General features: G+C 42.9%; 1 protein-coding gene across 6 annotated transcripts in view; it reads left to right on the forward strand.

Moving 5' to 3' along the window:
• LOC147016299 (receptor-type tyrosine-protein phosphatase S-like) overlaps positions 1 to 26,508 on the forward strand; it is a 118,880-nt gene that overhangs the window by 67,069 nt on the left and 25,303 nt on the right. For 5 of the 6 annotated variants that reach the window (XM_085844904.1, XM_085844907.1, XM_085844902.1 and 2 more), the window contains 11 exons: positions 3,629 to 3,777; positions 6,771 to 6,843; positions 6,928 to 7,140; positions 9,901 to 10,058; positions 12,593 to 12,699; positions 13,735 to 13,832; positions 19,238 to 19,361; positions 19,462 to 19,637; positions 20,194 to 20,313; positions 20,408 to 20,565; positions 24,557 to 24,830. In XM_085844904.1, the coding sequence (XP_085701030.1) occupies positions 3,629 to 3,777; positions 6,771 to 6,843; positions 6,928 to 7,140; positions 9,901 to 10,058; positions 12,593 to 12,699; positions 13,735 to 13,832; positions 19,238 to 19,361; positions 19,462 to 19,637; positions 20,194 to 20,313; positions 20,408 to 20,565; positions 24,557 to 24,830 (1,650 nt within the window). The remainder of the gene's footprint in view (positions 1 to 3,628; positions 3,778 to 6,770; positions 6,844 to 6,927; positions 7,141 to 9,900; positions 10,059 to 12,592; positions 12,700 to 13,734; positions 13,833 to 19,237; positions 19,362 to 19,461; positions 19,638 to 20,193; positions 20,314 to 20,407; positions 20,566 to 24,556; positions 24,831 to 26,508) is intronic. The other variant, XM_085844906.1, reaches the window with a different exon arrangement.

Below are 26,508 nucleotides of genomic sequence, written 5' to 3' on the forward strand. Positions count from 1 at the left end.
TCAATACAACACCATTGACTTTCTGTTCTCCATTATCTCTCTCTTCCATGAGGCTAGATTTAGGATTCAATTTATTTTTATTCTTTAAAAATGTGTAAATATACAGGATATTTCTGCTCCCCCATCCCATCCCACCACAATATTTTGGGATGTTTCATCGTCACACTAACAGGCAGAGGTAATGTCTGCAACATGGAGTTCTACAAATCGTGATCTGCAATATTAGTCTTTTGTTTTTTCACCTACTTTTCTTGCCTAAAGCCGCTGTCACACCTTGACGATTTAGCCAGCGTATGCCGACGTATGAAAAATTTGTCAAACGCTGGCACACGTCGAATACGTTATGGGTAAGTTTTGTATACGTTAAGAGCACGCTAAAGCATGCTGGCATACGTCGTAGTATGCTGAGCTCGTCGACAAATTTTAACATGCTCAAAATTTTTTGACGTATGCCAGCGTATGACTCGCACGTTCCGCATACGCTGGCCATAAGTTGTAGGCACGTTACGCGATCGTTGACACACGTCGACACACGTTACTTGTAAGTTACTCATCAGTCGAAACACGTCGAGGTAATGTTTAGCGTCAGTGTTCCAGACTTCGTGGTTTTTGTTTTTTTTTTGTTGGTTTTTTTTCTTCAGCATGACGGTGATGTTGACACTTCGATTTCTAGTGTGGTTATAATATAATATAATTAATAGGCTGCCGCTCAACCATTTAAATCATAACCGCACTAGAAATCGAAGTGTCAACATCACCGTCATGCCAAAAAAAACAAAAAAAAAACATGGAGTCTGGAACACTGATGGGTTCCTCCTGTGTGAACCCCATTTTTATATACCAATTCCCCTAAACGCTGCCAATACGCCATTATACGGTAGCTGTAAGTTAGTAACATGTTCAGTAAGTTCTGTGGTCGTCCGGAAGACGTCGAATATGTCTACATACGTTACACATAGGTTCAAAGCACGTTGTTCATCGGTTCAAAGCACGTTACTCATAGGTTAGAAATAAGTTTCGGGTATGCTAAACATTACCTCTACGTGTTTCGACTTATGAGTAACTTACAAGTAACGTGTGTCAACGATCGCATAACGTGCCTACAACTTATGGCCAGAGTAAGCGGAACGTGTGCGTCATACACTGGCATACGTCGAAAAATTTTCAGCATGCTTAAAATTTGTCGACGTACTCGGCATACTACGACGTATGCCAGCGTGCTTCAGCGTGCTCTTAACGTATACAAAACTTACCCATAATGTATTCGACGTGTGCCAGCGTATTCGGCAAATTTTTCATACGTCGGCATACGCTGGCTAAAACGTCAAGGTGTGACAGTGGCTTGACACTTCGATGTCTAGTGCGGTTATGATTTGAATCGTCGAGCGGCAGCCTTTTAATAGGCTACGCCACGTGATCGTCGGCGATACGCTGCCGTGCGCTATGCATACGTTAGACTATCGTTGGGCATAGGTTGTGAACGCCAACAACACGCTAAGCATTCGTTGGTACAAGTTATCTATATGTTATCGAAACGTTCTGTGTACGTTACTAATACGTTATGCATACGTCCATCTCGTTATGAATACGCCAAAAACTGGAAAAAAAAAACATGAATAGTTCAGTGTACGCCAGCGTTTTACATACATTTTGATACGTTGCCATACGCTGGCTAAAACGTCAAGGTGTGACAGTGGCTTTAACAACATCGTCAGAGACAAAAGGATTTTTGTGCGTGAAATACACAATGTGCTGTGCCGTTATTCTCTCGGAGCGACCGGTTCACGTTGTTGGATACCTTAGGTCCATAGGCTTCGCGACCATGTGACGCTGCGGCGATAACAATGTTGGAAGCCAAACTCACAGATCTCTTGCTCATAAACCACTTGACCATTCCCAAAATGTTACGATGATAAAAACAAAACAGAAATCATAGTTCATAGAATACCATAACCCATGCAGTCGGGAGAAAAGGACGTGGGAATTTATCGGAACTTGGACCCTGACTTTATTAGAAGAAGAAAAAGAAGAAGAAGAAGAAGAATGTCGACGTTCCTGTGCCCTGAGACCGCGAGTGGAAATTTTGATTGGTCGAGATGGCGTACAATTTTGTCCAAGTACTGCTAAACTGAAGGTTTTTGAAAGTGCCAACAAGGTGATTTGTGTTCTCCAGTGTTGAAGTATATAATTACGTTGAAATATTATAAAGTGTTAAAGGCTATATATAAAAAAAAAATTTTTAACATTGATTTGAAAGTTTTTGTCATCATTGATGCAGCATCTTTTAAATCACCTTATTTAATATACATTTAATTAGTCCTCCGTTCCTGTTGTTTGTGTCCTTTGTGACGTCCTCAAAAACAATGAGTTTCCTGTTTGTTTGACATGATTTTAAATTTTTGTTTCACTGCCAGACAAGCAGACAGACTAAAACGATTACTGTACTTCTCTGTGCGCATGTGCGATCAGGACGACACCCCATCCATTTTACCAAATTTAGAGCCAAAGTACCACAAAACTGCAGGTTCGTTTTCCGATTCATGTTCTGCAGTGTTCAAAATTTTAAATTCAATCGTAATCACCTTAATTCCTCGATCATAGAAATAGAGTGATAGACAGACAAAGTGAACAAATTGCTTACCTTGCTTTGAACTATGCAGGGCGGGGTAATAAAGAAAACCTCCAAGGTAAAAAATATACCAATCCTCATCCTCAACGCGTTTACCACTTAAAACAAACAAACTACAAACTGCTTTCAGGGTGACTGTGTTCCTCAGAACTGTTGTTGCATTGCATTGTGTGTAAATTTGTGGGGACTTTTCCTGTCGTAACAATGTTTGCACTTTCGAAGGGATGCTTCCCACCATAGAGTGTTCCTTTCTGTTGTTCTTCCAGAGGCCTGTCTGAAAGGTGTTCTACATCCCACAATAAGACAATTGTGTGGTACATCATACCTTTCTCTTCTAGTTAATGATACCTGATATATATATATATATATATATATATATATATATATATATATATATATATATATATATTTCCATAGGGACCAGACTCCATTGTGAGCTATTATTGTATTCAATCGTTTTTTTTACATTTTATATGAAGTTCTGCGATAAGCTTTGTTTTAATGAAAAAAAGCATGATATGTACCAGGTCAATGCAGGCTTGTTTATACAACTCTCAATACTAGGCTTTGTCAAGGTGCCTGTAGACAATTCGATCGATAGGTTTTATCAACTGAAGGTTGACATATCCATGCCAATGATCGGTGGAGCAAAGAACTACTGATGATTAGGGCGTTGGGCTTTTTTGGAACAAGCGCAACCTTCGTCTTGATCTGATGAAGGGCTTACTAACGCCTGAAACGTCAACATTGCTTTCTCGATAAGTCAGCTTGCCTTCATCAGCCATCACTTCGTAAAACCTACCATTGTTTGTGGACCATCTGAAAGTTAATGGACATGTTTTACGGTAAACAGTGACTGTATTGGCCGAGTCATACTAATGGATATTGTGTTTGATCATTGAGGCAGGAGACTTGACGATGCTTCCTTTTTGTGTCCAGTATGGAATGGTAGTTTGATTTGGCTTCTGTAATATGCAGAATTGCTGCTTATCTCCTCAGGTTTTTGGTGGAGTTGAACAACGACTCAGTTTTCAAACTGCCCCAGACCTCATGCCTCACCCTCCAACCTTTGACCTTGGGAGCATTGCCTTGGATGGCATTATCACCCTAAACTTCAAACCTCCAACTCAACAGATCTCTTCTTTAAGGTATGATACCTGTGCAGCACTGTGTTTTTGATCGCACATTTTATTTTCACGTCTGATTTTCACTTTTATGTTTTTTCAGTTGGTTGTTTTTTTGTTTTTGTTTTTTTTAACAGGATCTAAGGCTCACAGTGGAGCTGCCGCACACACATCTCACACATGGACATGCAGACAGATACACGAGACACAACACAGGACTGTGAGACGAGGCAAACACGGCCACTGAGATTGGGGGAAGTGCCGTCACTTCTTGGGGTATTCTGGGTACCAGTGAAGCCACAACAATGGTGCCGCCTTTCTCACCGCACTCAGTGGGGTATTTCCGAAGGAGGAATTTCTTCCTCCCCATGGATGCCAATCTATGGGGATTGCCCATGCTCCTAACCTTTTAAATGCTGATCATCAATCACGGAAGCAGCACGTACTTGGTGTGACTCAGCGAGGGTTTGAACCGCTGACCTCTCAGACTCTGAGCAGATGCTCTAACCATGACACCTCCGAGTGTGGTCCTTTGGGAGGAACTCTGAAATGATTGAATAATCATGTGACATTGCTTGTGGAGTTGTACACAAAGTAAATTGTGGTTTGCTTGTGTGTGAATTACCGTTATGAGCTAGGCAGTAGGGCATCATGCAGTGTACACTATGTATGCTAAGTTTGGATTTGATATTGATTTATTTACATGACATTTATTTACTATTTTTTGTCGTTCGTGTTGAAGTTAGTATCTCCGTCTGTCCCAGTATTCTTCCCATCCAAGTCTTTGAGAGTGGAATTGTGCCTCAACCAATGTTCTTTGGATGCTTTATGTGAACCAACCTTTGAGGTCTCCTGAATGATGTGTTTAGATTCAGACTTTCAGACACATGAGTGAGGTTGGTATTGAGAGAGCCGCAACCATTCTTCCGGGCATTGGTTGGGTTGACATTATGATGGCTGGAGCTGGAAAATGGAAAATGAGGGACGATCGATCTTCAAAGCTTCTGTCCAACCACCAAGGCATGGAGTCATGGATAAAAGTGGAGCAGAGCAAGCAAATTCGGATTCTTGGAAATTTAAGAAGGCTAATAGAAGCATTATTGTGAGAGAAGAATCGCAATGGACGGCTAACTGTTAGAGCATCACACTGGTAGTGGTGATGAATGTGGCATTAATGACGAGCGGTCACTACTGCAGAGTGATTCACAATCCTCGGTTTTCACTTTAGGGTGTGCCAAGTACTGCATCTGTGCCCTTGATTCAAGGTCACCACGTCAACAGTCTGCATCGTTGTTGAGCATACACACCTGCCAGACCACCTGCCGGCGCTGGGCATTCCTCTTTTACGGTTCTATCCGCCCGAATTCCCAACACACTTGGCAACCCAATGGTCTTCACCGAGTCTCGAGATATGCTCATCCTCATTCCGCATAAACGATGACACAGAAAACTCAAATCTATGTTCCCTCTTCGGCATGCGGTTGCTTTTTGTTTCAGCAGACATTTCAGTTTGACCTGGTGATGTGAAAGCAATTCATAAACTGGATCTACTTTCTTTTTTCCCTTTTGTGTTTCTGCGTTTGTGTCATGTGTTGCAGTTACAATATATATATATATATATATATATATATATATATATATATATATATATATATATATATATATATATATATATATATATTTTTTTTAAGTGCTGCAGGTAAATGTGTATATTATACATTCTTGAATTGCAAATGTTCATCCGTTCAATTTATACTCAGTAAATGATGTCATGATGTGCCTGAGTAACTTGGCATCACATCCCATTCTTTCAACTGAGAGCTTGGTACAGTCCATGTTTTAGCTGGAGGTGGACGGAGGTTATGTTTTCACCCGTTTGTTTGTCCGTTTGTGAGCATGATATTGCAAAAAGTTATGGACGGATTCGGACGAAATTTGGTGGATGAGTTGGGTGTGTGATGAGAACAAGCCAATTATATTTTGGTTGTCCCGATTGTCAGGCGAAGTATATATATATATATATATATATATATATATATATATATATATATATATATATATATATATATATATATATATATATATATATATATATATATATATATATATATATATTGTTGAGTCTCCTTATAATGAGCAGATATTTTCCATGGATTGGTCAGCATATCAGAATTTTGTCATACAGAGCTGACTCCCAGCCTACCACCTGTCTTTCCAAAAACGGCAAGCACCAGGCCATGACGTACCGCTGTGGCATTGCCAAAAATTCTACATTTCAACTTGTATTGCTTGACCTGCAGTTCTAGTTTGTCTCTGCTAACACTGACAGAACGGGCCAAAATACATGTAGTTTCATTTGATTTATCTGTCTCGATGGATTTTGATTTCCTGAACTAAAAAAAAATGTAAAAACACAGAATACTGTCATTCTATATTTTACTGTTCATCATCTTTACTTGAAATTGGTTTAAATGGTTTGCCCATGAAAAGTCTGTTCATTATAACAAGGTTCATGAGAAGAAGTGTGAAACATGATGGGACTCCACTGTACTATATTCGTCGGCCGGATTGATATGTGTAGTAGAATAGCAATCTCGATTGGAATTTCTTTTCTTTTATTTCTGTACACTTGGCGTGAGTCATTTCAACATATGTACAAGTCAAAAGGGGTCGCGGCTTGATCTGCATCTCTTTCGACTTGTTTTGACTCATGTATACCCCATATTATGTAATGGCAGATCACATGAACCTTGTGAAAACATCAGCTTATTCTGGTGATCGAGGTTGTTAAAGATGCAAAACTGCTCAACAAGTCCTTATAACTAGTTCGAACCAAACTGGTCCATTGCACCTTATAGGTGAAGTGGAACCCCATCCCCCCGACACCCCCCTCCCCCCTCCACTCCCTCGGCCTTATAGCAATATGACAAAGTTCCTGACAATTTCTTAACCTTGTGTTCTGTAAAATTTTTCCAGCAATGTGTTGCTTTTCCAAAATCCATTCTTCTTTCACACAGAGCCGTCTACATTGTACTTGTCCCGTTTGAAACGACAGAGAATATTTCTCTAGATAATATCAACTTGCAAGAGGTAAGGAGGGTTTTGGGGGCAATAACTGAACTCTGGGAGATTTGTTATTCCCATCATTATTTAATTTGTCCTTATTTTAATCAGATTCTTGTCGACGGTCTGTCTACTGTACTTGATGCCTCTCGGCTCAGACGCTCTCCGCGGCACTCCTTCACCATTGCCGCTCAACTCAATCACTTCCCGACGTCTTTCTCTCTCGGAAATGAGAGAGATTACGGTGGTTATTTCAACGAGCCTCTCTCTGCATTAACCCTTCCCTGTCGAGTTTTCTGTACAGCTGTACTCGACACGCAACCGGTGAGGTTCTCACAAATCAAACACTTGGTGCAAAGATTTTTCAAAATATTCTGTCAATATCGACAACAAAATTTATGTGTGTATGTATATGTGTATATATATATATATATATATATATATATGTGTGTGTGTGTGTGTCACAAAATTTGTCCTGAATACAGAATTTTATTTCATTATATAAAAGTTTGTATATGATAATACACGATAAAGGATTGTTGCAAAACCCAGAGGATAAAAAGTGAACGTACTGATAGCAATGGGGTCACAGTTAAGCACAAACAAGAGAACGAGTAAATAGGAAAAGAGGAGAGCATGAAGGAAGGAAACACTAACCTGCAAGTAAGATCCCTAATCTTCTCATTTATTCAAATTCTTCATATGTACTTGTTTGTTTATTTTTAGTTCATTTAGGTTGATCTAATGTTCACAGCAAAAATTGTACATTCTACAAGTCACATTGTAGGTATGGGCAATAACGTGAGATGTCGGTGCACACCTTGTTTATATTAAAAAAGTGTATATATATATATATATATATATATATATATATATATATATATATATATATATATATATTTACAGCAGCGACGTGCTGCTCCGGGGCGAGGCGACGCAGTGACGTGCTGCTCCGGGGCGAGGCGATGCAGTGACGTGCTGCTCCGGGGCGAGGCGACGCAGCGACGTGCTGCTCCGGGGCGAGGCGACGCAGTGACGTGCTGCTCCGGGGTGAGGCGACGCAGTGACGTGCTGCTCCGGGGCGAGGCGACGCAGTGACGTGCTGCTCCGGGGCAAGGCGACGCAGCGACGTGCTGCTCCGGGGCGAGGCGACGCAGCGACGTGGTGCTCCGGGGCGAGGTGACGCAGCGACGTGCTGCTCCGGGGCGAGGCGACGCAGTGACGTGCTGCTCCGGGGTGAGGCGACGCAGTGACGTGCTGCTCCGGGGCGAGGCGACGCAGTGACGTGCTGCTCCGGGGCAAGGCGACGCAGCGACGTGCTGCTCCGGGGCGAGGCGACGCAGCGACGTGGTGCTCCGGGGCGAGGTGACGCAGCGACGTGGTGCTCCGGGGTGAGTCGACACAGTGATGTGCTGCTCCGGGGTGAGGCGACGCAGTGACGTGCTGCTCCGGGGCGAGGCGATGCAGTGACGTGCTGCTCCGGGGCGAGGCGACGCAGCGACGTGCTGCTCCGGGGCGAGGCGACGCAGCGGCGTGCTGCTCCGGGGTGAGGCGACGCAGTGACGTGCTGCTCCGGGGCGAGGCGATGCAGTGACGTGCTGCTCCGGGGTGAGGCGACGCAGCGACGTGGTGCTTCGGGGTGAGTCGACGCAGTGACGTGCTGCTCCGGGGCGAGGCGACGCAGCGACGCGCTGCTCCGGAGCGAGGTGACGCAGCGACGTGGTGCTTCGGGGTGAGTCGACGCAGTGACGTGCTGCTCCGGGGCGAGGCGACGCAGCGACGTGGTGCTCCGGAGCGAGGTGACGCAGCGGCGTGCTGCTCCGGGGCGAGGCGACGCAGCGACGTGGTGCTCCGGGGCGAGGAAATGCAGTGACGTGCTGCTCCGGGGTGAGGCGACACAATGACGTGCTGCTCCGGGGTGAGGCGACACAATGACGTGCTGCTCCGGGGCGAGGCGACGCAGCGGCGTGCTGCTCCGGGGCGAGGCGATGCAGTGACGTGCTGCTCCGGGGCGAGGCGATGCAGCGACGTGCTGCTCCGGAGCGAGGTGACGCAGCGACGTGGTGCTCCGGGGTGAGGCGACACAATGACGTGCTGCTCCGGGGTGAGGCGACACAATGACGTGCTGCTCCGGGGCGAGGCGACGCAGCGACGTGCTGCTCCGGAGCGAGGTGACGCAGCGACGTGGTGCTCCGGGGTGAGGCGACACAATGACGTGGTGCTCCGGGGTGAGGGGACGCAATGACGTGCTGCTCCGGGGTGAGGCGGCGCAGCCACGTGCTGCTCTGGGGCGACGCAGCCACGTGCTGCTCCGGGGCGATGCAGCGACGTGCTTCTCCGCATGCTCCCATTCCTGACCTGACCTGACCTGAGTCCTTTTTCCAGTTATATTCTGGTCCTGTTCGTCCTGCCCTCTCACCACCATCCAGCACCTGTTTCCCCAGGTGATATGTGTTCTGCCAGAACCCTTTTCCTTGTTTCCATCCCAAGTCTAAATCTTCTCATTTATTCAAATTCTTCATATGTACTTGTTTGTTTATTTTTAGTTAATTTAGGTTGATCTCATGCTCACAGCAAAACTTGTACATTGTACAAGTCACATTGTAGGTATGGGCGATAACGTGAGATGTCGGTGCACACCTTGTTTATATGGAAAAAAAAATATATATATACATATAGCTTTCGTCCATTCTTTCATTCCTTTCTTCAAATGTAACTGTTTCTGAGTCTGTGTCATGCTCATCCCGACAGGATTTTAAGGCTGCTGCCCACCGTTGCCTCGTTCCCTCTCACATTTCCTACTCAGCTTTAGTATACCTGCTATTCTCACCCTCCTCTTGCAATACCTCTTCTTGTGCCATCATGCATTCTTTTGTTGTTCTCCCACTGTTATCCCTTTCCCCTATTTTGTCTGTGATCCACTGCCCCCCCCCCCTGTTGTTCTGCGCTTCCATCAGCCTTAATGTCTGCTTTAAAATGTAAAAATAAATTACCTTCACATGTGGAAAGGTGGTTGTTCAAGAAAAACGATCTCTCTCTGACTCCTGTAACCATTCACACCTTTCTACTTTATTCCTTCCCTAGAGGCAGTTGATCATAAGCCCACCTTCCTCTCCCCTTGGTCTTGCTGCCTCTTCACCCCAAACCTGGAATCAACCAGAAGGTCAACTGTGGGTGTTGGGTCCTGTTCTCTCTGTTCTTTTCATCATTGCCATCGTTACAACAATAATTCATCTGAAAAGGTAACGGCTAGCTTTATGCATGGGTAGTTTTGAGTCATTCACCTCATTTGTCTCGTTTCTTTCACTCTTGTGTTTAAGCCCTGTCTAAAACGACCTCCTTATTGAAGGTCTACAGTGTAATCCTTTTGTTACGCATGCGAGTCAGATCCAAACATTGTGTGTTTCGCGATTATTTGTCTCTAGACATCGGATGCTTGTTGTCTGGAAAGGTATTTGTGTACTTGAGATACCACCGAGGTATTGTTCTTCAGTGCCATTCCTGTTTTTGAAGATTATTGGAAATGTTTTCTCCTCACAATGCTTTATTTTCCTGTGTCTAACGTATACAATATGCTTGGCAATAGAAGATTGCTTCCTTTTTTGAAATACAAACTCAAGACTCATGGAAGAGCTAGAACACAGAAGGGATCAGGCCACAAAATAACAAAAGGAACAGTAAAAAGAGAAAGGGGAAGCACCAATAACAACAGAGTTGAGGGACAAAAGAGAGGGAGACTCGGCAAAATAAGCGATGTGGGGAAGGATGAAGGGTAGGGGGAGGATGCACATGGACAAGATTGATACAAAAGCAAACTCACAGGAATTAAAAAAAAAAAAATGGAAATTTAGGGAGTTTAACGGTTGGAGAAAAGATCATGGTTTTGGATTTGGGACGGTCTGAAATGGTGGTTGAAGGCCTGGAAGGAAGAATGAGATTGAAGAGGATGTGGAAGTTCATTCCACAGGTGGGGACAAAGAGGAACAAATGAGTGAAGGTGAGCAGTGATCCTGGATTTAGGTAGTTTCACAAGAAGGAGGTTGATGGTGGGCTGTGTGCACCCTGCAGAAACCCGGGAGGGGGGGGGGGTGCGGGGACAAAGCACGGAGAGTAAGAAGGTGCAAGACCAGAAAGGAGGCGGTAGAAGACAGAGAGACCACTGACCTGTCTGCGATGGCAAAGTGATAGACCCATTGATTCATCTTCATCTTGGGAGATTGCAATGATCCTGAAGGCGTTGATTTCCACGGCATGAAGCTAAGCAAGATGTGAGGCAGGATCGCCAGCCCAGAGGGGAGAGCAGTACTCCGTCAATCTGTGGATGAAGGCCTTGTAGGTGGAAAAGAATTTAGGTGTGCTAAGGAAGGACTTTGCATGACAGAGGATGCCTAGTGGCTTTGGAGGCCAACTTTGAAATGTGGTTTGCCCAAGAAAGATCATGGCTGATCGTGAGACCCAGGAGTTTTAATGACTCAACCTCGTGAGGAAGAAGAAGAAGAAGTCTGTATTCCCATTTCTCCTGTGTATTCACGTTTTTATTACCTTCGCATTCTGCGAAAGGTTATGTTTTGGTCGCTGTGTATTTATTTATTTGTGAATATGTGTGTTTGTTTGTTATTCGCATAATTCAGAAAATATTAAACCGAATTGCATGAAATTTGGTGGGATGATTTGTGAGTATCCAAGGATGATTTAATTAGATTTTGGGAGCGATCGGGTCAAAGGTCAAGGTCAAGGTCATGAAAAGGTCAAAAACACTCTTTTGAGCATAGCTTCCTTCATAATACAGCTATCGACATGCAACCACCACCATATTGTTCCATGACGAGATACCTTTCGGATATGTAGTGTCGGATTTGACGTAACGTCATTGGAAGTGCGTCTAAATGACGTCACAAGATGACGTAAATTTTCAATTTTCGATCTCATCAGTTTTGATCATACCGTTTTGTAGGACTTACCTTTAGGACGTCACTCACCAAATTTGACTTCGATCGGACTGACCGTTATGACGTCATTGACGTTTGAACATGACGTTTTTCAATTGTGGTTAAAATGTCCTGATATTTTACATTCAAATATCTATATAATTTATAAAGCAAAGTCTCCCAAATCCAGGCATTAGGATCAGTACCAAAATATCTGTTTATTGATGTACAGGTTTTGCCAATTAACTCTGTAGTCAAGGTCAAGGTCACATCAAGGTCAAAATATACTTGTAGGCATAGCTTCAGATCTAATAGAGCTATTGACATGAAACCAACGTTAAAACATTCGGTGAACTACGAGCTTTCAGAATGGTAGTCCCCGATTGGACGTGACGTCCGCGGAAGTGCGTCAAATGACGTCAAAAGATGACGTCATTTTTCAACTTTTTAATTTTTCAGTGTTTATCATTCCATTTTGTTGGACTGCCTTCAAAGAGGTTACACACCAAATTTGACGTCAATCGGACTGACGGTTGTGACGTCATGGACGTTTTAAAATGACGTTTTTCAAATGTGCCCGGAAAAAAGTTGCGGCGGCGAAGGTATGCGCTCTACCGAGTGCCCGTTCTAGTTTTTTCTTTATTGGGCCTTAGGCTCGTGGAGTAGCTGCATACACAAATACACAGCCACTGAGTTTGTGAGAACTGATCTGACTCTGCTCTGTACCCCAGCTTTGCTTTTCTCCACTTATTCTGTCAGTCCCGAGCGTAGTTTGTGTTGTTGAGGCAACTGGTAATTTTACCGGCAGCACCGACATTTCTCACGAGCATTTTTGCCATCACCTGCAGGAAACGAACAGAGGGCGTGACCAGGAAAGGAGATGAGCTTGAGGGGGCGGGACTTCCGGAATCCATGGAGTCGGAGCCGACAGAAATTTGCCTAAAAAGTTGGTGGAGTAAGAAAGGGCCTTTTGCTAACGTGGGAAGAATTTGTGTGATGATGAGAATGTTTTCTGTTCATGATGATAATGATGATTTTGATTATATCAGATGGACTTTTAAATCTCCAAACTGAGAATGAATGGAGCAAACCAAACGTTAAAGGTTAACTTTTATTCATCAACCCCCTCTTCTCACCTTGCATCTTCTCCTTCCAAAGGAAAATAAACGTTTTCAAACCTATCATTTCTGCTTACATTGTATAAAGTCAGGTCGCCATTGTTTTTTGAATTGAGGGTCTTGATTTGTTTTTGTTTTTTAAATTTTGTTTAATAAGATATAAGGCTTGTCATGGAGCTGCCACTCACACATACTTGGACATACAGATGAGATACAACACAGGACGATTACATGAGAAAAACACAGCCACTGAGCTTGGGGGAAGTGCCGTCACTTCCTGGCGCATTCTGGTTACCAACGACGTCGCAACAATGGTGCCGCTTCTCTGACCACACTCGGCGAGGCGTTTCCTCAGGAGGAATCCCCTCCTCCCTCTGGATGGCAACCTATAGGGAATGTGCATGCTCCATCGTTTTAAATGTTGAATGTCAAGCAAGGAAGCAGCACGTGCCATTTTTAAAGTCTTTGGTATGACTCAGCCGGAGTTTTAACCACCGACCTCCCAGACTCGGAGCTTTTGAGCAATATGAGGGCCTTGAGTGTGAGATATATTGCTTTGGAAAAATCAAATATTTAACCACAACCTGTGATTATCCTCGATTGGACCATCGTATTATGAAATAAAACCTGATGTTCTTTGTGTTCTTATTGATTGTGACTTTTCCGAATCGAAAGGTTTTTTTTTTTCTTCATCTTATACCCACCTCTCCCCCACCCTTTTTCTCTGTCTGTCTCCATCTCTCCCTCTCTGTCTCTCTTTCTCTGCATCTACCCCCTGTTGTTATTAATTGAATTGCTCATTGGTAGATGAGATAATGTGCAGATTATACATTTTTGCTCCTGTTCTTCCTTCTTCCTCCCACATTATTCAGATGACCACTCCTCCCTTGCTGTATTGAAGGAAGATTTTGCTCTCCACGTTGAACACCTTTCAGCTGGAGGAGGGCGAGGCTTTCAACTCGAATATGAGGTGAATTATCAGAATTGGCTTTTAATGTCATTGTACAAACCTTTTTTTGTGTAACATATGTGTATGTTCATGGAAGAGCAACATGATAGAGAGGAGAAGGCACTCGCATTGAGGCAGGTGGCACAACAGGTGGACCCAAGCAAGGGAATGGATGAACAGGAAAAGGAGAGAGGAGAGGTGACATCATGACCTGCTTGTATAAGAAAGATGGATTGTGAGGTGAGGTGAGGTGGGTGAGAGGGTGTAAGTGAGTGAAAAGATACTTCTAAAACTCACTTTCTCTACTCTTGACGTTATTGGCTCCAGTCACCAGTCTATTCTCTTTTGAAAATGCCTGACAGTTTACACGGCCTCAGCTTAATGGTTGTTATTGTCTGTCTGTTTGTCTGTGAGCAGGATATCTCAGAAAGGTTGTGGATGGATTTGGACGAAACTTGGTGGACAGGTTGGGTGTGTGACAAGGAAGAATTGATTCGATTTTGATGGAGATCCGAATCCAGATCCAGATACGAGATTTTAAATTTTTTATTTTACAGGACAGTGAGTCTTCACCATTGAGAGATGGGGTGAAAATGATATATAGCATTATATCTCAAAAAGTTAAGGGCGGGTTATGACAAAACCAAGTAGATGTGTTTGTTTGGTGACAAGAACAAGCCGATTCGATTTTGGTTCAGGTCTGAATCCAGAGCCGACCTATCACTGGGATACAAAACGTAAACTGTTCAGCCTGACGGAGGTATGCGCTCTACCGAGTGCCGTTCTTGTTGTTTCATGGTTTACCTGAAGGTTAATTCCATTCTGCCAAAGCAGACTCATGGCAAGGATTGCATTGGGTGGTTTGCCATTGCCTCCCCAGTCATAGTGGAGGAGTGAAGTTTTAACTGGAGAGTGACACTTAATCAAACTGTACATCTTATCGACAAAGGTGTAGTGCATGATGCACTATCAACATCAATGGTCACGTAAGACATCATTCGATGTTTCATTTTACGTTCAGTCTTATATGTGACAAGGTCAATGCATTTTGGAAGTCATTCCAAGTACACCACCCTCAAACCAAATAAATAAATAACAAATCCTCCAGTGCGTGACAACCTTCGGCGCCTGACGATGCCACCTTGCAGCACATGGAGTTGAATTGGGAGGGAGCGGTGCACAATAACTTTGATTCAATGCATAGTTAAAATAAATAAAATATAATCATAAAATAATTGATTAATACCTTGATCAATTGGCTAACGGCATACCGAAACCACCACCGTTTCATCCGAATCTGTAACTTTTTGAAAATTAAGTAATTAATCGAAAAATTTAATATTTCATTGATTAATCAATAAATCAAAAATACTGTTTATAGCCAAATCACTTGATCACTGTCAGGTCCAAATATCAGCTTCCTTGTTCAAACGGTGTCTGAGATATTGCCAGGATGAGAAATAAAATGTATAAGTAATTAATAAATCGATAATTGTGTAGTGAATGAATTAATTGATTCATCAAAAAATAGAAAATACAGTTTTTGCCAAAGCACATCTTTACTTTTGTCCCTAAATTTCAGCTTCCTATCACAAAGGATGGCTGAGATATCGCCCAGAAAGCAAAAAAGAAAATAATTGATTGATTAATCAAATCAAAAATACTCTTTATCGCCAAATCACTTCCTCATTGTCATGTCCAAATATGAGCTTCTCAGCTCAAAAGATGCCTGAGATATTGCCAGGATGAGAAATAAAATAAATAAGTAATTAATAAATCGATAATAATTAAGTAATTGATTAACAAAAAAAATAAACAAGCTCAAATGAGCTAAGATCCTCGTCCTCTTAATGATGACATCATAAAAACGAATATGTGATGTATCAGGTTTGCGATAAATTATCTGTGCTAATGCCCGGCTTGATTCCCGCAAACAAAATTCAAACAGCTTGCCTAGTTTCGGAGATAATGGTATAGGCGATTGCCATTAGCGGCGATATTATGACGTCAACTTTTTTTCTCGGAAGAATTTCCAAAATCGGAGATGGTTACTGCCTGCGCGTGGGCTTTCTGCATATACATGGCAAGTTTCACGAAGATCCGATGAAAACTCTGGGTTGTGAAACAAAAAATGTCAAAAAATAGGAATGACGTCATAAAAATTGATATGACGTCATTGTGATGTATCATATGTGCGGTAATTCATCTCTGCTAATGCCCTGTTCGATTCCCGCAAACAGAATTCAAAAGGCTTGCCTAGTTTCCGAGATTTTTTTTTCGACGATTTCCATTAGCGGAGATATTTTTATGTCATAACTTTTTTTCTCGGAGGAATTTTCAAAATCGGAGATTGTTTCTGTCTGCGCAGGGTATTTTTACATATATATGCCAAGTTTCAGGAAGTTTCGATGAAAACTGTAGGCTGTGAAACAAAAAAGTCCAAGAACAACAACGTGAGTAAGACTTAGAGATCCTCCACGAGGATCTAAAAATACTGTTTTTGCGAAAAAATAGATGGATGGACAAACAAGGGATGCAGGTAAGAATGAGGGGTAGGAGAGGACGCACAGGGGTGAACATGGGTATAGAAGGAAAGTCTCAGAGGGAAAAACTGAAAATTTGGAAGGACGTGGGGTTGGGGGGGGGGGGGTAACAAGGATCGTAAAGATCATGGTTTTGGATTGGGGAAGATCTGAGATGGTAGTGAGCAGCTGTCTTGAAAAGCTGAAGGGAAGAATGAGATTGAAGAGGATGTGGAAGTTGGTTCCACAGGTGGAAAAAGAGGAACGAATGAGTGGAGGTGACCCTGGATTTGGGTAGTTCGCGAGAAGTGGGTTGATAGTGGACCATGTGCGCCTTGTAGAAACCTGGAGGTGGGGGGGTACAAAGGTCAGAAAGACCAGAAGGTGAAAGACCAGAAAGGAGGCAGATATTTATATTTAAATATGTGAAAAGACTTATTATTTTGAACTATTTATTTTAACTTATATTTATTTTGACAATTTATTTCTGAATTGAGATGCACAACCAAACGACTTTTAAAACAACACAAATTGGATAGTTTCAGGAGTTCCAAGCTGGGTCCCTGGGTCCCCCCCCCCACCCTGACCACTCACCAGCCTCGATTGCTGGACATAGACCTGATGGAGCAGACGGGGGGAGCGGGTGGGAGGGCGCTCATTTCCCATGAATGACCCTCCAGTTTTTTTCTGATGACAAAATCACAAACTGTTACCTGTACCCATGATTCTTACACTCATTTATCTTCATAAAGAGAGTGCTGACATGGATGCCATCGATGTTGGACTCTCTTTCACTTGATATTCAATCTGGATTGAGGATTATAATTGTAAGAATGTGGTTCTCTGAACTTTTGTTTTTCTCAAAGTGAGTTGTTTTTTTTTTTGGATGAAGTTTGTTTCTGTATCCATCTTGTCTACACTGTGCGTCCTCCCGTACCTCTTCTTCTTCCCCACATCCCTTATTTGTCCAAGTCTCCCTCTATTTTGTCCCTTAACCCTGCTTTTGGTGCCCCCCCTCTCTTTCTACTTCCTTTTCATCCTGTTACATCCTGATCTGTTCTGTATTCTAGTTCCTCCATGAGCCTCAACACTATACAAAATATACAGGTGTGTTAATGTACTGTAATGTTATGATTGTTGCAATTCTTCAACTTTGTCTCTTTCTGTTTCTCGCTTCCCCCCCCCCTCCCCCCCTCCCCCCGCTCCTTCCTCGCTTGTTTATTTTTTTATTGATTGGTCAATCCAATTTAATGAAAATGATTGGTCAAACTGATGACGATGATGATAATGATGTGTGTTATGCAAAGAGTTATTCTGATGCACTTTGTTTATGTATTATCATGTCCCTCCGGGCAGCTGTTTGCAACATCCTGAGAGTGGAGCTCTTTTATCGACGAGTTCAGAGAGACTACCAGGTCAAGTGGAAACCCGTCATTTAACCTCCCAGGAGATTCAATTTCGGTCCTAATTACACCACAGAAGCAAACTAGAAAGCATCTCAAAATGTGATGCCCGTCCGCATCCGCTTCGTGCTCGAACTAAACTTGATGAAAATAAAGGCTAAAAAATTAATTAAAAAATCATCTTGTTAATTATTGTTCACCATATTCTCGTAATAAAGGTTTGTCGGAAATTTGATGACAATGGCTCAAATGGTAAAAATGTTATGGCCTTGGCACGCACGTGCAAACACCTAATGTATTCTGCTCTACGCTGTCAGTGGCATCCAACCTCCAGGCACCTCCTGCGGTCCTTCCAACAGACAATGGCAAAGTCAGTGCAATGACACGACACAAATAAAAAAACATGCACACACACAGATTACAAAACTCCATCTCCCACTGTGCAGGGGATGGGCTCACAAGACAGACCACTTTGATTATAAACAATAATTTATTTAAAGCACACAGTAGCAAACTCGATGAGAAAGAAGAATCGACGGAAATCGCTAATTACTAAGCTGTTGATTGGCAGTGAAGCTAAAACACAAAGGAAAAATAAATATGTATAATTTGGGGGAGGAGGTTGGGGTGGGGGTGAATTGAAAACCAGACACAGAAGACCAGTTGAGAAGGTTGTTGAGAACGAGAGGACATGATCACTTAAAATGGGCAAGATCACGTTGGCACAGTAACTTGCTAGGCCTTATGGCGGACACTATTTGACCCTCCCCGAATCTCGTTAACCTCTGTTGCTGAAGTCCCCTAACTGGTCTCTTCCCATACTCCACACACGGTTTCTAATGGTCTTTCACTCCCATCGGTCGTACACCTCAATCGGCCTTGCACTCCAATTGGTCTACACCAATCGGTCTTGCATTTCCATTGGTTTTACACTCCAATTAGTCGTACATTCCAATCGGTTTAACACTCCAATTTGTCTAACGCTCCAATTCGTCATACATTCTAATCGGTCGTACACACCAATCGGTCGGCTCGAGTAATGACGAGTTTGAAACAACCACGGGGAGAGGATATGCAAATGAATGTTCAAATGTTTCCCGCACTCTCAGGTTGCCAGTTAGCACAAGTTTCATGGAAAATAATATATGAAAAACAAACTATCACTTTCTGGCCATCCTAAAATTAACCTATAATGTAATATTTGAATTCTTAATTGAATCATGATAAATGAAAATACTACATTACTTGCAGAACTAAAGATATACACAAAAATACCACGTTTGTTTCAAACTGTATGCAGGTTACTTGTAACCTCTACTTTTAATCTCATGTTATCATTGCAATGATGTTTAACCGACATCCAAGAATGGTCTTTCAAATGCTGAGCTTGCACATTTCCGTTCGAGGAACAGTACTGTAAGTAAATAGGTTTTATCTCTGTCCTTCACAAGCTTAAGATCACATTTTTACTTTCCATGTACTTTTGTGTTGTTCTTTACAGTCTCTAGATCAGTCAGTGGAGGCCACCTGGACAAACTCGATGTTGGATGTAAACCAACACAAAAACCGCTTTACCAATGTTGTCGCTTTTGACCACTCTCGGGTGTGTCTCTCTGCCACACCAGGTACTTACATCTTCGGTACCTTTTCTTTATCTGCAAATGTCCTCATTTTAAGCCCTCTGTAGTGCAGTTTCCCCGTTTTAATGAATTTCTTTTTGTGCAGGAATTCCTGGCAGTGATTACATCAATGCAAACTACATTGACGGTTACAATCGACCGAGAGCTTACATTGCCACTCAGTCCCCATTGCCGAGCACGATGGCCGACTTTTGGAGGATGGTCTGGGAGCAAAGGTGCAGCAACATAGTTCTTCTTTGCTCCCAAGAAGATGAGCAAATGGTAGGTATATCCTTTTGTCCATCAACCTCTTCATTTGTTTCTTTTTAGATTATTTCTCCAAAATAAGCTCATAGAGTGGGTCCTGGTGTCTGTCCGTCTGTCCATTAACGTTTGATTAAAACATCTTCTCCTCACAAATTACCCGATTGATATGGACCAAATTTGGTGGGATATATCAGAATAAGGTCTTGTAGGGTTGTGTTCACCATCTGGATCTGCCCCAAGGACAGGCTGAACAGGGGGGGGGGAGGGGGGGTTCACCTCAAATTCAAGCAATTTTTTTTTTTTTAAATCTCCTCAGAAACTGACAGCCAGATGTAGACCATACTTTTCATAAAACATAAGGACCATACTGTTAACTTAAGTTGTGCCCCCCATGACCATACCAGTTCAGGAATGGGGGGGGGCAATGGCTCCTTCTCCCTAATTCCTCATTTTCACCACACTTGTTGGGGAAATAACTGTCAGTCCCCCACAGGGCTATTTATTATTCTTACTTTGATGACCAAGAATGTTGTGAAAAATCTTTTTATTTCACCTCGCGTTCCTCTTTTAGGGGAAGTGTAATCGCTACTGGCCGGAGAGAGGGAAGGAAATTTATGCAGATTTTACCGTCTCTCTACTTGATGCGATACCTTTGGCATCTTACACTGTGCGCACGTTCATTCTTCAAAAGGTAATCTTTGTCTGTCTTTATACTCGTGTTGTTGATCTTCAGATTTGGACTTTGGGACCTTTATTTAGCTTCATAACACCTTCATCTTCTTCAGGAGAGCGAGAAGCCCCAGCAAGTGAGGCAATGGCACGTGACCTGTTGGACGAATCAGGAAAGCCCACCGAACCCGACAGCCATCTTGGTGGTGCTTCGCCGACTCCAGGCCGCAGAGTCCATTGAACCGACCACATCTCCTTTGCTTATCCATTGCAGGTTCTCGTCTGCCTTCACCCAGATACGAAAGCCCTCTAAAATGTTCTTAGATCAAGATTACTCATAATAGTCAAAAACATGGCAACTTGTTCATATCCTTTTTCAATGTAATGTCATTTGACTTCAATGCAATTGTTCCTTTTGTCATCCTCTATATGTAGGCCTGGTGATGGCTTATTGTTAAGGTGCTTGGCTTAAGATCCTAGGGTCTTGAGTTCAAGTCCATTTTGCTCCGTTGAATTAACACCAGGTAGGGTTGACTCAGCCTGTCATCCTTCCGAGGTCAGAAAAATGAGTACCAGTGTGCTGGTAACAGGGGCACTGAATCAGCAGCACAACTGTGACCCCAGAAAAAGATTCAGCCAAGCAGCCACACGCTAAATAATATAAATAAATAAATAATCTGGTATATGTGGGAGTTTACAATATGAATGATAAAATTATCCAGATCTGTGATGAATGGTTGAACAAACTCATGATGTGATGCCAACCATTACTTTTGATTGTCACTGCTAAGGTTTCTGGGAACCAAAATTGCTTGACCTTGATCTCATCCAAGTGTTCGTGGATGATGGTGAAAACACCACGTTGAGAAATTCTTAGTTCTGTTGTTACTTTTGCGAACTTAACATGGTGAACCTCGATCATTAATGCCTCAACCAGGGCAACAGTTTGTGGGCTACTCGCATATGCTGGCCATCCTAAGCTGGCGTCATCTTCAAAGGGCTTGTACCCACAGTTAAAGTCAGCCACACATTTTCATACTGATGCCTCCACCAAGTAGTACAGATGCCTTGCAGGCAAGGCCCAGGTCGGACATTTGGACCACTGACTGATCTTCATCCAGCACTACGCACGCTTCGTGTGTTGTGCCCTTCCAAACGGGAAAGGGCGGTCTTCCCAAACAGGTCTCACCGTCTGCTCATTGCAGTCACATGATGCTCCTCCATTTAGGAAGGTACTTATGATACCGGATACATGTTGCCTGTGCATTCTTAGATGAGGACTACTTGGTGGTCAATACATCAGCCCAGAACCATACCTGCTGGGCAGCTGTACTTGCTGATTGTGCCATCTGTTTTAAATATGCATCTTCGAAACAACAACCAGAATTTTGTAATCCAGCAGCCCGTTTAGCCACTGGAGAATATGAGGGCACACTTTCCCCATTCACAGCCAACATGGTTTGTGGATTTCCTGGGAACAGCACCTTCTTTGAATAAAATATTGATGAGACATCAATTTCTAAATTTAGTAATGCACATAATTACAGTGCCTTCAGAATTATTCACACTGCTCGACTTTTGTCACATTTTGCTGTGTTACAGCCTGAATTAAAAAAGGATTAAATAAAAAAAAATTGTTCCCAATGGACACCAAATACCCCAAAATGACAAAGTGAAAACATGTTTTTCGAAATTTTTACAAATAAATTAAAAATGAAAAGCTGAAAGGTCTTGCATCAATAAGTATTCAACCCCCTAAGTGAATACTTTGAAGAAGCACCTTTGGCAATGATTATAGCTTTGCATCTTCTTGGGTATGTCTCTATGAGCTTTCCTCATCTGAATTTGGGGAAGTTTCTCCCATTCTTCTTTGCAGATTTGATCAAGCTCTGTCAAGTTGGATGGGGAGCGTGAGTGAACGGCAATCTTCAAGTCTTTCCACAGATTCTCAATGGGATTCAAGTCTGGGCTTTGGCTGGGCCACTCAACAACTTTCGCATTCTTGTTCTGAAGCCATTCTTGTGTTGCTTTGGCTGGGTGCTTGGGGTCATTGTCCTGTTGGAACGCAAATCTTCACCACAGTCTATGGTTTTCTGCACTCTGAAGCAGGTTCTCCTCAAGGATTTTTTTTTTTTTTTTTTTTTTTTTTTTTTTGTATACCTTGGTCGAGGCTCGTATGAGAGCTAACACACAACTCACAGCAAGGAGGCATGAGACAAGAGGGGTGGGAGTGGAAGGGACAAAACATTGGGGAACAGACACAGGTGAACTGTGGAAGGGAGAGGGATGGGGATGGTACGGGGAACATGGCGAGGAGAAGATGGACATTACAGGGACTTTCAGGAAGGAAAGCAGGAGAATTGAAGGAAGTGGGCTTGGGTGGATTATCGGGGGTAGAAAAGATCGAGGATTTGGATGGGGGAAGATAAGAGGTGGTGGTGAACAGCTGTTTTGAAAGCCTGGAGGGAAGAATGGGAAAGAAAAGAGTGAGGAAGTTTATTCCAAAGGTGGGAAAAAAGAAGAATGAAAGAGTGAAGATGAGCAGTGAGTCGTGATTTTGGTAGTGTTACCAAAAAGGGGTTGTTGGCGGAACTTGAGCTTCCTGTGGAAATGTGGTTGGGACAAATCGCAGAGAGAGCAGGGGGGGCAAGGCTGGAGAGGAGTCGGTAGAAGACAGAAAGACCACCGACCAACCTGCGGTGATTGAGTGAGAGGCCCAAAGACTCAGCTTCATTGCGGGAGATGCCGATGATCTTAAAAGCCCTGGTTTCGACAGCGTGAAGTCGAGAAAGGTGGGAGGCAGGAGCACCAGCCCAGAGGGGAGAGCAGTACTCCATCAGGCTACGGACAAAAGCTTTGTAAGTAGTCAGGAGCTCAAGAGGGCCGAGGAAGGACTTTGCACGACGGAGGATTCCCAGTCGGCGACTGGCTTTTGAGGCGAGGTTGGAAATGTGACTTTCCCAGGAAAGGTCATGGCAGATAGTGAGACCCAGAAGCTTGAAAGAAAAGACTTCTTCCGGAGGATTGTTGAGAAAGTGGATGGGGGGGTTTTGTAAACGGTCCTTTCGAAGAGACATAGTGAGAGTGTGAGATTTGTGTGGATTACCTGCATTTGGCTCCTTTCATTGTTCCCTCTATCCTTACAAGTCCCTCAGAATCTGCCGCTGAAAAGCATCCCCCATAGCATGATGCTGCCACCACCATGCTTCATGGTAGGGATGGTGTTAGATGGGTGATGAGCTGTACTTGGTTTCCGCCAGACGTAGAACTTTTCATTCAGGCCAAAGAGTTAAATTTTCATCTCATCAGACCACAGAATGTTTTACCTCAAGCTCTCAGAATCTTTCACGTGCCTTTTTGCAAATTTCAGGTGTGCCATTGTGTGCCTTTTTCTCAGGAGTGGCTTCTGTCTGGCCACTCTCACATAAAACTGAGATTTTTTTGAAGTGCTGCAGAGATTATTGTCCTCCTGGCAGGTTCTCTCATCTCAGCCAAGGAACTCTGTAGTTCTGTCAGAGTGGTCATTGAGCTCTTGACCTTCTTGCCCAGTCGCTCAGTTTGGTCAGACAGCCAGCTCAAGGAAGAGTCTGGGGAGTTCCATCTTCTTTCCATTTCCTAATGATGGAGCTCACTGTGCTGTTGGGAACTTTCAACACTCTAGAAATTGTGATCGCTTTGTGATCGCAGATATCTAGTTCCTATTTATTTTTCCTTTGTGTCCAAGTTGGCATTTTTGCTGTGCCCATGTGACCACATAGCTCATGATACAGGGATTCCAGGTTTAAATCTCACATAGTTGTGTTGATTTTCCCCTTTTTATTGACTTATGTCCTTATAATTTGTGTTTCAGTGATGTTTGTTCTTTGTTCCTTTTGCATTTTTTTTTCATAATTCTCTTTATTCATTCTAATTCTTGCTTTTTCTTCTCTTTCATCTATTTTACTCTCTATTCCTCTCTTTTGTTATCTATCTCTCTAAGGAGAAGTGAATTCTTACAGAAATTTTTCTTTAAGACTCACTTGGCTGTGCCTGGATGGGTTTGAGGGTAGTGGAGTTGCGGCTGAAACCCGAATCCTTTCCAGGTTCCTCCTGATGACTCCATCTTTGCTATTTACTTCTTCGGGTTCCTTCTTGGTTTTCCGTTTCAGTTTGTGCAAGCCCCTCCTTAGAACTTTAGGTTGTGTCAGAAAAAGAAGCTTTTGTTCTCAGAATTTGCATTTCTCTGTTCGGTTGTTTGCCACCCTCCATTTCTCCTGCATCCACAGCTCTGGAGTTGGCCAGAGTGGTTGTTTTGCTGCTCTTCATGCATCTCTTCAACAGCTCCGTTTAGAAGGAAGAGTCAACATTCCAGGAATAGTTAAATGTCTGCGCTGTTCGCGACCAGGCATGATCCAATCACTGGAGCAGTACATCTGGATCAATATGACCATAGTGGAGACCCTCACATGCCCAGAACATGAGACTGAAGTTGATGTCACAGCATTGGCTTCCGGGAGGATTAGATTGATCACAAGGACGAGGTTGGACACGGAGTTTGAGGTTGGACATTAAACTAACTTCTTTCCCAGTTTTTTAAGCTCTCTTATCAGAAATCTATTCTTATCAGTTCCTTACACCCCGTTAAAAAAATTATTCCAGTGTTTAAGCTGATAAATGTCTTTCCCCCACCCCCCCCCCCTTTCAACTTCCATTTCCTTTACCATTAACACTCGCACCTTTTCCATTTGTTCAACCCATTTTTTCACAATTTTTATTATTCCCATCTCTATACAGGTTGTTCCAAAAATACCCAGACAACTTTGGTTGTTAATATATTCAGTACCACAAATGATAAAGTGATACCATTTATTTTATATGATACAGAAACTCATAAAGTTTTCTTTATTTTAAGGTCTGGTGGTTTAATGTAAAAGAAAATGGTGACTCCACAGGAGAAAGCTCAGTGCGTTGATTGGTAAATTAAGATAAGATCCGACAAGAAAGTTCAGCATAATTTTCATGCAAGGTATGTAAGGAATCCACTATTGCGGACTAGATTCAGAGAGTGGTACAAGAGGTTTAAAAAGATTCGAAGTTGTCAGAAACAGAAAAGTACCAGTCAACCAAACACAGGTGCAGCAAACGTTGAACAAGTGCGTGACTCATTTCAACAAAGTCCCAGAAAATCAATCTGATGCACATCGAGACAACTGGGACAACCCACCACCACTGTCTGTACAAAGGATTTTGCATAAAAGACTGAACCTTTATTCTGATAAGGTGCAGATTCTCCAGCAACTCAAATCCAAAGACGGACCCAAACACAAGGTGTTCCTTTGGAAATTCTCAGTCACATCGAAGATGACGAAGGTTACCTGAATAAGGTCATGTTCACAGACGAAGCTTGCTTTCATGTATCGGGAAAGGACAACCGGCACAATGTGAGGACATGGGGCTCTGAAAACCCCCATGTGGTTATTGAACACATATGCCACAGTCCAAAGGTCAATGTGTGGTGTGGCCTTCTCCATGAGCAATTGGTGGGTCTGTTTTTCTTTGCGGAGGATACAGTGATCTCAACAAGTTACATGAACATGTTGGAAGGATTAACCTTCTCACAGATTGAAGACCCATAACCCAATATCATTTTTCAACAGGATGGCGCTCCCCATCATTGGGCCTTAGTCGTTTGAGCCGTCCTGAATGAAAAATTTCCAGGTTGCTGGATTGCCTGAGATGGACCAACCACTTGGCCCCCACAATCACCAGACATAACCCCCTTTAATTTTTTGTGGGGGTTTGTCGAAGATGTTGTCCACAACACCATGGTAGCAAACCTGCGGGATCTTCGTTCTCGGACCACAGCTGCATGCACACTGGTGGACGCAAACATGCTGAGCCGAACATGTCAAGAACTCGTGTACCACCTTGATGTCCTGAGCATGACAAACGGAGCTCACATTGAAGTGCACTGATGCTGTGCACAAAACTTTTTTTATGAGTTTCCGGATCATATAAACCAAAGGGTATTGTGTCATTTGTGGTTCCAAATATATTAACCAAAGTTGTCTGGGTCTTTTAGGAACACCCTGGTATTTCACTTTCAATCTACTATCTCTGAATTTGTATCTATCTCCCATATATATATATATGTATATATATATATATATATATATATATATATATATATATATATATATATATATATATATATATATATATATATATATATATATAT

Source organism: Eptatretus burgeri, chromosome 11 (genome assembly GCF_056783735.1).
Source record: "Eptatretus burgeri isolate ZD-2024b chromosome 11, Ebu_testis_v1, whole genome shotgun sequence".
Lineage (NCBI taxonomy): Eukaryota > Metazoa > Chordata > Myxini > Myxiniformes > Myxinidae > Eptatretus > Eptatretus burgeri.